Below are 13,343 nucleotides of genomic sequence, written 5' to 3'. Positions count from 1 at the left end.
AAAGACCTCAACATAAAACCAGACACATTAAATCGGCTAGAAAAAAAAGTGGGGAATACCCTAGAACTCATTGGTACAGGAGACAACTTCCTGAACAGAACACCAACAGCACAGGCTCTAAGAGCAAAAATCAATAAATGGGACCTTATGAAACTGAAAAGCTTCTGTAAGGCAAAGGACACCATCATCAAAACAAAGCAACTGCCTACAGATTGGGAAAGAATCTTCACCAACCCTTTATCTGACAGAGGACTCATATCCAGTATATATAAAGAACTAAAGAAGCTGAAAAGCAGCAAACCAAGTAATCCACTTAAAAAAATGGGAAACAGAGCTAAACAGAGAAGTCTCTGCAGAGGAATATCAAACAGCAGAGAAGCACTTAAAGAAATGCTCAACATCATTAGTCATTAGGTGAAATGCAAATCAAAATAGCCATGAGATTTCACCTTACACCCATCAGAATGGCCAAGATCAAAAACTCAAGTGACAACACATGCTGGAGAGGTTGTGGAGAAAGGGGAACCCTTCTCCACTGCTGGTGGGAATGTAAACTTGTACAACCACTCTGGAAATCAATCTAGCACTTTCTCAGACAACTAGGAATAACACTTCCTCAAGATCCACACACAGTATATACTCACTCATATAGACATACAACATAGGACAAACCCACTAGAATCTGTGCATCTAAAGAAACTAAGCAAGAGAGAGGACCCTAACTAAAACAATCCCCATCCTGAAAGGCAAAGAGGATGGACATCAGAAGAAGAAGAAAACAGGAAACAACCTAGGAACCTGCTACAGAGGGCCTCTGAAAGCCAGAAGAAGAAAACAGGAAACAAAATAGGAACCTGCCACAGAGGGCCTCTGAAAGCCTCTGCCCTGCAGACTATCAAAGCAGATGCTGAGCCTGATGGCCAACTGGCGGGCAGAGTGAATGGAATTTTATGTAAGAAGTGGGAAATAGTAAGAGCTGGAGAGGACAGGAACTCCACAAGGAGAGCAACAGAACAAGAAAATTTTAACACAGGGAACTTCCCAGAGACTCATACTCCAACCAAGGACTATTCATGGAGATAACCTAGAACCCCTGCACAGATGTAGCCCATGGCAGTTCAGTATCCAAGTGGGTTACATAGTAATGGGAAGAGGGACTGCCTCTGACATAATCTGATTGGCCTGCTCTTTGATCACCTCCCCCTATTGGGGGAGCAGCCTTACCAGGCCACAGAAGAGGACAATGCTGCCACTTTTGATGAGAACTGATAGACTAAGATCAGAAAGAATGAGAGGAGAACCTCCCCTATCAGTGGACTGTGGAGGGGCATGCATGCAGAAAGGGGAGGGAGGGTGGGACCGGGAAGGGAGAAGGAAGGGGCTTATGGGGGGATACAAAATGAATAAAGTGTAATTAATAAAAAATAAAAAAAACTTAAAAAAAAAAAGGAAGGGAAAGAAGAAAAGATGAGTGAGGGGGAGATTTTATGAGAAGTAAACTCTAAATGTAAACATGGATTTGGCCTCTCCTTTGACTCTGAGTGTGTAGTCCATGTGTCTAAAACTCAGTATGATGGCATCATCGTGTGCACACTGCAAACGTGTTCAGAGAAACTTATTCCCTCAGTATTTTGCTTTGTTTAATTCTGCCTCAAGAACAGAAGAATCTGTGTGTTCTGATGATTGATTGGTGGATAGCTGTCAATGCAGTGACAATGAGATGAGGATGGACAGAGTTATCAGCGTACTACACCAGAAGGGGACACTGGACTTCACAGCCTCATATGTTCTAGAGCAACCAAGAAATGGATATATGGTCCCCAGGGCATAATGATATTTTCTGAAATTATATTCTAGAATTTGTATGTATATTTTTCTAGTAAGAGTTTCAAAATGGTTAATTCATATTTTCAATGTAATTTCGATTCTAACGTAAGATAAAGATCACAGAGTGTTTAAGTGTTTAAGCATGGTGGTAGCACCAGAAAACAAAACAAAACAAAAAAACAATGAGAGTCGATACAAAAAGTTTCTTTATTATAAATGAAGCAATATGTTAATGATTAATCAACATACTACTTTTTAAAAGGTGTACACACACACACACACACACACACACACACACACACAAGTATTACCTGTAGGTAATTCAGGCATCTCTACTTCATTCCCTGGATGTAATGGATCTATTTCAACTCCTAAGTGTTTACAATACATGCAGATATATTCTTCTTTAAGCTGAGAATCCAATTCATGATCAGTTGGTTTGTCACATTCCAAGTGAATCCATCTGCAGTGATAAGTATATTTATATAAAAACCTCTAATTTAAATCCAAATCAGTACCTAAGGAAAGGGAAGTCAATTGCTTAAAAAGAGAGAATGGTTATAATAAGGTTAAAGATAAGAAAAAGTTGATTATAGTGGCTGGAAACATCTAAAAAATTCAAAGAAAATGACATTTGTAAACATCATTACAATTACATTGATATGTTTTCCTTCTCTTTAGTTTTCCCTCAGTGCTCATTTCTGATCTTGCTTATTCTTATCTTTTGCCTATCTGCTTCATTATGTCTATCAGATTCATTAAAAAACATAATATGCCATGTATTGTGAAGCACGCCTTTAATCCCCGCACTTAGGAGGCAGGGGCAGGAGGATCTCTGTGAGTTTGAGGCCGGCTGGTCTACACAGCAAGGTCTAGGCCAACCAGGGATTAATGCTAAATCTCTATCCCCAAAAAAGTGGAAGGGGAGTGGCTGGAGAGATGACTCAGTGGTTAAGAACAGTGTCTGCTCTTTCTAAAAGGACCCAGGTTCAATTCCCAGCACTCACATGGCAGCTCACAACTGTCTGTAACCCCAATTCAAGGGATCTGACACCTTCACACTAATGCACATAAAATAAAATATATATTATTTTTTTTTAAATCAGATGCAGTATAATCCCAGCACTCAGGGAGGCAGAGGCAGGCAGATCTCCGTGAGTTTGAAGCCCGCCTGGTCTACAACAGGAGTATAGGACAGCCAAGGCTACACAAAGAAACCCTATCTCGAAAACAAACAAACAAACGAAAAGCATATTTCAATCAATTCCACCTTTATCAGCACTCAGCATTAACAACACAGTAAAGAAAATGATCACAAGAGCCAAGGGATCAAGAAGCAGCTAAATGGGGCCGCTGTTTCTTCTTACCTCTTACACATATTGCAGTGGAGCATGTCTGTCTGCAATTCTGGATGGTAGCACTTTCCACAAAAAGGACATAAATTATCCTGCTGTTGATAACAAGTGTCGCATATCAGACAGTTGTGATGCCACTGAGAACTAGATCGCGTGCCACACTCTATACATATTCTGCAATTCTAGACCAAGAAAAACAGAAACAAAAATGTCGCTATACATTTGTAATGGCAGTTCTGATGTAAATCTTTTGGAAATAAACAAAACATTTATGGATTATATGTTACTTTTCACATCAATTTATTTTTGAAAAAGCAATGTGTCTTGAATGGTGGCTGATCTCACAAAACTGCACTAAAACTATAAGAAAGTTTTAGAGATTAAAGCTACTCGGAAAAGCAAACATGGAAGAAAAAAAAAAAACAAACACATAGCAAGCCAAATTCCAAAGATGAAACATAATCTACAACAAGGAAGCAATCAGTCTACCAGGAGATACACTCCTAGAGAAAACTGATTTTCCCTATCCCTAAAGTCAACAATTTCCAATAGCTCAGCTAGGGTAGGACTTAATGGCCCATGTCTCCTCTACACAATGGGTTCTGTATAGAAGTTATAGACAACCTCCAAGATTCAGTTTACTCCTGCTAGATTAAGCTCAGGCTTGGCAATGAGCACCTTCACCCTCTCAGGAAGCTCAGCAGCCTTCATAAATAAATAATTTTAATATCTGAAACAGTCCTCATTATGGCAAAATGAGGGGATCTGGTCAATAAATGAAAAAGAGTGTTACAGCTACAAAAGGAAGACACTTCCCAAGAAGTCATATCATCAAACAACAGCTTCTAAAACCTAGGAAAAACTTTGAGGACTGAAATATCCATATGATCTTAAAGTGTTTCCTTCCCTACTGTTGGATTATTAGATATAAAGAATAGAGAATCCTAACCAGGTAATTCCAACAGGGACTGAGAAGCATCTGTGTATCCTGCCGTGTTTAATACCGTGAGGACACCTGCACTACTCCAGCAATCTAACCATGAGGAAATAATAAAGACAAAATGAAGACATTTCTATATTGGGGGGGACTAGGTTCTTTTAAAATGACATGTCAAAAAACAAGCGCTTCCAAAAAATCTTCAGATGAAGGAAACAAACAACCAAGACCTAACAATTACCTAGAATCTCTAACATCAACTAGATCTGCAACCTACCTGGGAAAGGGGATACTATATGCAACATTACATCACTCTAAATAGAGGGTAAAACAGATGAAACTGTTTCTGGAGTTGTAAGAAATAAGTTTCTGGAGTTGTAGCAAAATTGTGTTTATGGAAGAATATACATTTGGGGGCACCATGCCCAAAAAGAATATTCTTATATTTTTATAGACTGAAATATGCAAAGCTAGAAAGGGCATTGTATAGATAATCGTCAAAAAGTGGAGTGGGCAGGAGGGTAGCTCCTTCACAGAATCAGTCAAACAAACAGGGAAACTCACCTGAGTAAATACATACAACAAAGATTAGAAAACTGCCTTATTCTGCACCAGTGGGAAGTGCTTCTTCTAGACCAAAACCCCTAAAGGGAATGCCTACTTGCCTCTGTGAGGCCACAGACAATGAGCCTTCTACTGTTAAGTACATGAACAAATTATAACTAAAGACTACAGAGGACATTTTTTTGAAAAAAGATTCAGTATCATGAGTTGTTCATCTTTCAAACAGCTCAGAGAATAAACCTTCCAATCGAAAGCTGTGAAAAGCAATGAGGGTGTGCATTACAGCATAAGTGCAACTGGCATGTGTAAATCCCTAAATAAAATCCTCAGCAATAAGAAAAACACCATGACAGCTAAGTGGATACTGTCTTAATGCTGAGTGTGATGCAAGGGCTCTTTAAAATTTCCATCTCATAACAACAAGTATCATAATGAGGGAACTAAGCATTCTAAAGCCTCACTGAAGCAATTAGGTGTCCCCTTTAGAAAGTTCTAGACTAGAAGAAGTGCTTTAAAGATCCCATCTCCATGGTGAGTGGTAGTGCAGGCTTTAATTCCAGCAGTGAGGAGGCAAAGGCCAGCCTGGTCTACAGAGCAAGTTCCAGGACAGCTAGAGCTGCACAAAGAAACCCTGTCCCAGTATTCCTATAAGTTTGAAAAATTATGTACCAGTGGTATACTCAACAGTAACATCTGTAATTATCATGCTGGAGGAGGGTGGCAGAATATGATAGCGATCAGATCAAGGAGAACGGGGCAAAAGAAAGTGAGGGCAGATTGGGGAATACAACATTTCATAAAAAATTACTAAGATAATAAAAACAATAGCAAAGACAGTAATGATTTGATAGCAAGAAACAAAAAGTATCTAGCTGCTAGTAAGTCTAAAAAGAAAATAAAGAACTGAATATGCTGTAAAAGACAAGGAAATATGCCAGGCAGTAGTTGCACACAGCTTTAATCCCAGATTCAGGAGGCAAAGGCAGGTGAATCTATGTGAATTTGAGGCCAGGCTCGTCTATAAAGTGACTTCAGGACAGCCAAGGCTACACAAAGAAACCCTGTGTTTAAAAAGGGAGGGAAAAAAAAAAAAACACAAAACACAAACACACAAGGAAGTATTTTAAAATGTGAAAACGACAAAAGCACCTCTCCAGTCCTGTGAATGGCCTCATTATAGACTCAGTGACCAAATGCTCCAGCCATAACTAACTAATCAGTACAGCGCAACTACCGGGCCTGAAAACAATCAAGATTACCAAGAGTAAAGATCACAAAGCCCTCAAACAGAAAAATAAAAATTAAATTCAAAAATATAAATAAATGACTAATTAAATGGGGGCAACACACAGAGGGCTACACTGTGGACTAGATCCTTCCCCAGAGCCATGTGGGTTCTGAGGATTAAACCCCGGTCCCCATGATTGTAATGCAAGGGCCTTTACCCACTGATCCACCTCATAGGTCTCAGAAGAACTGTTTCTAGACTGTAAAGTTTGTGGCAGGGTGGAAAAAAGTTTCCTTCAGAAAAATTTGGATTTTTTTACAAATTAGTAAATAAAGACTCAAAAACAAAACAAAACAAAACAAAACAAAACAAAACTGAAAGCATTGTGAACTTGGGATTTATAGAAAAGACACAAAATCTTTCTTAACATGTAATCCAGGCTGGCCTAAAACTGGTGATTCTCCTGTCTCATGCAAGTATGTTATCACCATGCTAGGAAAAACATGTATTTTGACAATGAAAAGTAAACAAGATTCATAGTTTAATTTGACCAAGCCAAAAAAAAAAGTACCATTTTAATTTCAACTAATCTAAACATTTAGCTACTAAATCATTTAAAATGCACATTTGAAATGGCATAGAAGGCTATATAATAGAAGAATGTTAAAATATAACATTAAATTGGTGAACAGGCTATTTGCTCATATTACTAGGTAAAGGTTCAAAGGGAGAGTAGAGGTAGGGCTAGGGAGCAATTACACAGGATAGAATAGTTTTTCACTAATAAAACATTGGCCCAACCTGTGTGATAAGTTTAGTTAAGGGAGAAAGACAAGATATTGATAGAACCAATAGAAGTGATGAACTTTATTAATTTTGAAATCAGCTAGTCAAAATATAAGTAAAAAGGGGGTTTATGTATTAAGAATATAACAAGCACAAACACAGTTTTAAAAATCACTATTACAGGTGTGGAAGTATTTGCTTAAAAGCCTATACCATCCCACAGGCCTGCAACCCCAGCACTCATGAGACTATGGTAAGCTATAGATTTACCACCAGCACCAGCCAGAACTACATGATGCATACCTGTCCTCGAAACAAAACAAAACAAAAAGAAAAAAAAAAAAAAAACCTTCATTAATTAAATTCTGAGTGCAGCAGAAGTATGAACTCATTCCCATACATAAGGTCAGGATCACACACAAAGTTACAATTGGCTCAAGTGCAACCAAAGCTGTAATCAAAAAGAAAATTTATAGCCTTGAATATTCTGTTTCTTTCAAAAAGAAAAGAAAAGAAATCGTTAATTCACCTTTGTATTTCAGAAAAGCTGTGATATGTAGTGAAGATCAGAGTATATATCCAAACACTGTGGTTTTCTCCTTAGCTGGATCACCAAGAGAAGAGGGAACAGCCTCTGATCCAGGCAGAGAAGGAGCTTCAGCCCACAGGCTCCACCCTCCAGGTAGCCACACCTGAAACTGCTCACACCTCACCACTCCAGCTACTACCTAATAGGGTTCACTGGGGCTCTACCTAAAAGCTAGATAGAATGCAGCCTCCAATTCAAGGTGCCAATCCTCCCCAACAAGAAGACCATTTCCCTCTGTGCTTCTTCACTGCACCACACTCACAGCCTGGGCACTTTCCTTATTAGCACCCTCACTATTCTCAAACAGTGTGAAAGCTCAAGAAAGCCATCCCCAAGAGATCTGCGTGAGGCAGGTTGGTGCTTCCCTCACACAGTCCACCACTCTCTCTCCTGCTCTGATGAAAACCTTCCCTGCTCTGTTGGGTGGGTTCCTCATGCCTTCAGTTCCAGGTGCTGCCTCCACAGCATCACTACATGCCTCCAAACAAATAATACACTGGACAATAAAGCCAGGAGTAGATACACCAGAAGCCCAGTCTTTAGTGGGCCAATAGGACAAGAACATGAGGCTGCCGCAAAGTCAGAGATGATAACTCTACCAAAAACTAAAACAAAACAAAAAACTTAAGAACTGGGACTTTGTCAAGGAAATATTAAAGCTGGGAGGCAAGATGATACACCTGTGATCCCTGCAATAAAAGCTGAGAGAGCACAAATACTAAGGCAAACTGAGCAACAAAACAAAGACCTGGGGAAACAAAGTGGGGAAATGAAAGGTAAAATAATAAAGAGGGGGGATGAAAATAAAAATTAAAATAAAACTTAACAACTCATGTCGGGGATGTCACAATTCAGACTACTGGAGCTGCATTTATTTACATTGTCCTGGATGTTATCAAAAATGTAAGAAAGAAAAGAGTTTTGTTTTGTTTTTTTTATTGTGGCAAAAAGACCAGTCATCTGGACACCACAGGAATATGACACTGCAGTCAGTGTCATAATCTTCATATCATACTCCTGTCTTGCACATACCTACTTACAGAAGGTCCATTGCCAATAGCACATCAACAAACTTCAGTGCAGAACTGTGGCAATACTGGACTGATAGGCCAGTCTGTTACAGACTGTTACAGATTCATGGTATTGAATCCCTGAAGCAAAGTTTTCACTCTGTTATATAACATCACAAGGTTAAGTCTACAGACCCATTTTAAACTTGGTCTAGCTATCACCCTCCCGTTTCAGCTTGTTCCTGATTTGGTGCTGTGTCCAGAATGCTAATGTTCATTCTGGTGTTTGAAAAGAGTTGGTACACTTCATATAAATAAGATTAACTGGCCACGTGACGGAGCTCACTGTAACTACAAGGAACCCGAAGTCCTGCCCCTCCACCACTGGTATCCTCACCTCCAGAAGGCCTCCAGTCTGTTTCAGAGACTAAGAGATCAAACTCAATAAAAATGTTTGGTGTGTGTCACCCTGGTTTATTTCTGGGAACAGCAGAATGTTGTGGTTGATAGAATGAAGCATAACAATGAATGGGTACCTTGGCCTGTTACCTATGATCTACAGGAGAGGAGTGACCACTGTATCAATTATCAGCCTCCCATGGTGGAATAACATGTTGTGCTTAGGAAATCACCTGAGTCTGAAACTATGTTCTGACATGGCAGCTACCATATAAAATACTTGAAATGTGGCTGGCAAAACTTTCAATTTCATGTGTTCTGTAGGTTTTTAAAAACAGAAATAAGATGTGAAAAATTAGAAAGAAAATAAAGTTCTCAACTTTACAGTGATTGCCAATGGGTTAAATGAAATACAGTTTTAAATTATCTAAACATGATTTGTATTATATTTCTATTGGACATCACTGGTCTAAAATATCTCAAAGTAAACAGTTGTGGAAACAAAAATGTTAAGTCTAGTGTCCAAAAACAACCTGTTGGCTTTTTGTAGTCTAATTAAACCAAATTAATAACCAGAAGTTTTTTTTTAATTATCAATACTCTTTTCTTACACAAAAACTTTGTATATTCTCTGCAGCAAATTATTTAGTCAAAGTACTGGATTGGAAGATACACCATCTTTTTAAGTGATATACATTTTTAAAGACAGAAGATCTGAATGCCTGTCTACAAGTAGAGATAATTTACCTATCCACTAAGTCTTCACCAACTATAAATCTAAAATTTATACTTAGCTAGTACACATTTCAAAGGGAGAATATGAAGAAATGTAATGGCTATTTGACTGTAATGTAATGGCTACATAACTTTAAAAATTTTAGTAATGTTTGTTTGTTAGTATCTTCCAAGAGAAAAAAAAATAGTTACTTTTACTGAATGAGCTGAGAATTTAAAGTAAACTCAAATTTATACTTTCATAGAAAGGATTTTAAAACTTTGTGCTTCTGAGTATGTAAGTCATAAAAGGTTATTGCTTACTTGGTACTACAAAAAGGAATAGTGCCTAAGTAGGTAGAGCTGTCAGGCAATTGACAGGGCTTATAGACAGTTATGGAAAAGGCTTAGTAAATTCCTGACAAACTTTAAAGTGACCAGCATTGAACAAACACCTCCAGGTCTTAAGAAAACAGATAAAAAGAGCAAGTCCTATCCTGCCACCTTCAACACAAAGCAGATGGTTCTCTCAAAGAGTGGCAAGAAAATGAAGAGCCATTCTGCCATCAACAAGTCACCCGGCAACATTCACAAGGCCATCAAGAGTGGGTTGCAGGGGTTGGAGAGATGGCTCAGTGGTTAAGAGCAGTGTCTGCTCTTCCAAAGGACTGGGGTTCAACTCCCAGCATCCACATGACAGCTCACAACTGTCTATAACTACAGTTCCAGATGTTCTGAAACTCTCACACCAATGCACATGATATAAAATTAAATAAGTTTAAAAAATCAACAACAACAACAACAAAATCAACAACAGTAGGTTGCAAGAAGTATGCCCTTTGTGCATTAAAATGAATGAATAATGAATACATGGATAAATAATAAGACTGGAAATTTGTCCAAAGGAAATGGAAACTCCAGGTGAATGTTGATAACAGGCTCAACAAAGCTGTCTAAGCAAAAGAAATAAGAAACAATAGTCCATACTATATCCATGTACATTTGTCCAGAAAACTTAATGAGACTGGGGATTCACCAAACAAGCACTATACTTCAGTGACCTATAACCCTGCTAACACATTCAGGCAAACAGTCAATATGAATGAAAACTGCTAAGTGTCAAATAAAAGTATAAAACTGAAAACAAGAGGGGAAGGGTTATGTAAACAGATCTTCGAAAGTAACCTATCAGATCAAAATATAAGCAATTAAAACAATCGATAAAATAATCATAGAATTTGTCTAAGGTCCCAAACCAAGAGACCCTAATGTAATAGGCATACTTTCAGCACTGAATAGAAGGCAAGAGGCAGTCGACTGATGACTTCAGGACAGCATGTGTAAAACAAGACTCTACCTCAGAGACAGAGAGAGAGAGATTTAAAAAGTATCTAAAACATAAACATCAGAGTCAGTAATCACTTATTTAAAACTACCTACCATAGGGTAGGGAGAACCTCAAAATTGCATGATTCTAAGTAATTAACACCAGTGTACAGGTAAACACACAGTAACAGGCACAATAATAGGTGTATGTACAAGTCCAACAGTTGTAGAAACTAATGAAAGTGGTAATCAATCTAAACACAATGTATCTGGTCTCTGAGCTTTAAGTTAATAAATTTTAAAGGGTATATTTTTCAGTTTCATCATACAGAGAATTCCCCTACTTCAGAAGGTATCTGGAAATACTGATAAGTAACATAAAGTTAAGTTATTTTATGAAGCATCATACAAAAAATTAGTTGATAAATTCATACCGTATTTTAATAACTGTCCCAATTTATAAACAATCCAAATGTTTGCCAACAGGTGATTCAGTAAAAACAAAAAGGAGAAACACAGTCAAAAAGGCCTTCACATCCCAACAAATATAAACTATTTAAAGGCATTCCTACAAATTTCTAGACCATGAACAGTAATCAATAATGAGAAAAGCAAAGCTACCTGGAGAATGACAGAGAAGCAACTACGCAATCAAGAAAATTTCCAAGAGACTTCAGGAATTTTTTTCAAGCAATGAAAAGAGCTCATTATAATGAAAATGATAACTGATAGTAAAATGTAGGTGTCAAAACACAGACTTTTAAAAATATAAGTTGCTATATATAAATTTATACATCAAAAACTCAATAAGCTGATCGTGTAGAGGTGATAATAATACACTTGAACAGGAATATTGTGTCAGCTCTCTATGCAGTTCATATAGAGGATATATAAAAATGAACAAAAAAATGACTTACTTTGCATTTCCAGCCATTGGTTGGTACTGATTTCATAACAGGTTGAAGACAAAAAGTATGATACCCCTTGTCACACGTATCACACACAAGCATCTTGCTATCTTCTCCCGATTGTCTAAAAATTAAGATAGCATTATCCTTAAACCTATGCAATCCCACCAGTATACATGAAAACAATGAGTACATAAAACTGCATAGTCCACAAACACTTCAGTGTCTGCTGTCTTCATATAGAATAGGAAAGAGACTGCCTTTCTTCAGGAATCCAGAAAGACCACCCTACTTAAAACTTTCTCCTACCATTAGCTTTCCTTAGTCATTTCACAATCACTATAGAGGAGGTGTTAAAGCAACTTTCATCATTGTTTTTGTTGTTGTTGTTTAATACTCATCCTTTAGGGGGAGCTGTAGCTGCTAGCTATGCTGTGTTGAAAGAACCTAACTTTGATAGGAGAAACTGGAAAGACAAGTGCATGTAACCAAAGGGGACAGAGTCTGTTGTAACATTTGTGTGACACCACACATTATATCATATTCTGATCTGTCATTTGTATCCACATTGCTGTTTTCTAACTTATGTCACCCTCAAAACAAGTTTTGGGTGTAAAAACAGGAGTGAAAAATCATCAAAGATGATGATCACTGTGAGAACTAAATAGAGTGCTGGTTCAAAAAGCGTAGAATGTCCCTTAAATAGTATATGCTAAATATTTTTTATGGGGCTTAAAAAAAAAAATTAAAGCCCAAGGAAGGCCACAGGGATCTATCCTGCCAATGACCTATTCAGCCTATCCACCCCAAGCCTCTAAATAAAATGGTTTGACACACAACACCGCTGCTGCTAAACAACAACAATAATAATAAAAACAGGACTGGCAAGATGGCTCAGCAAGTAAAGGCATTTGCTGCAAAGCCTGACCACCTGAGTCCAATCCCTGGAGCCCACATAAAGGTAAAAGGAAAGAACTAACTCCACAGAGATCTCCACTAGTACAGAAACACACAAACATACATACATACACACACACACACACACATGTTGTTTGCACATGTTGCCCACTACCACCAAAAAATGAAATTCTAAACACTGAATTATTAAAAAAGAAAAAAACTGTTAAAATTATGAGTTACAATTCAAAGTCTTTCTCCAAACACTGTTTTACACCAAAACAGGGTACCCACTCTGCATAATAATCTGTCTCGATGCTTAGCAAATCATTAGGATTCTTAGATACTAAGAATTTAGGACACATGAAAAAAAATGGAAATTATAAAAAGAGTTGAATTATGAAGCAAACTTAAGAATAAGTAAATAGACAAGAAGATGTGTCACCAAAACCTCCAGTTATAGTTCAGTTCAACAAACTCTACAAAGTTTTATCTCTGACCTTTTCAACTACATGAATAGATTTGAGGCACTTCACAAGAAATGAAGCAAACACCAGGCGAGGTGGTGTGCACCTTTAAGCTAATCACTGGGGAGGCAGAGGCAATTACTAGAAGTAACTGTCTTTCAGATTAACATCAAGATGTTATCAAGGCAGTAGGAATAGAACAGAAATTCAAACACAGCACTGTTTTGGAGGTTCAATGTTCATAACCTATTTCTGCAGTTACCGCTTTAGTATCCTATTATACCTCTTCCCAATTCCAATCAATAAAATGTTTTATTCTTCTGATCTCTATTTTAA

At 37.7% G+C, this 13,343-nt stretch overlaps 1 protein-coding gene across 16 annotated transcripts in view; it reads right to left on the bottom strand.

Annotated features, from left to right (window-relative positions):
* The window catches only part of Kmt2c (lysine methyltransferase 2C), a 237,528-nt gene that overhangs the window by 108,825 nt on the left and 115,360 nt on the right, over positions 1-13,343 (bottom strand). For all 16 annotated transcript variants that reach the window (XM_060373825.1, XM_060373829.1, XM_060373828.1 and 13 more), the window contains exons 9-11: positions 11,653-11,767; positions 3,195-3,364; positions 2,139-2,290 (exon numbers count right to left, since the gene is read on the bottom strand). In XM_060373825.1, the coding sequence (XP_060229808.1) occupies positions 2,139-2,290; positions 3,195-3,364; positions 11,653-11,767 (437 nt within the window). The remainder of the gene's footprint in view (positions 1-2,138; positions 2,291-3,194; positions 3,365-11,652; positions 11,768-13,343) is intronic.

The sequence above is a fragment of the Meriones unguiculatus genome, chromosome 21 (genome assembly GCF_030254825.1).
Source record: "Meriones unguiculatus strain TT.TT164.6M chromosome 21, Bangor_MerUng_6.1, whole genome shotgun sequence".
Taxonomy (NCBI): Eukaryota; Metazoa; Chordata; class Mammalia; order Rodentia; family Muridae; genus Meriones; species Meriones unguiculatus.
Note: the sequence above shows the minus strand (reverse complement) of the source record. Positions and strands in the feature narration are given on the sequence as shown.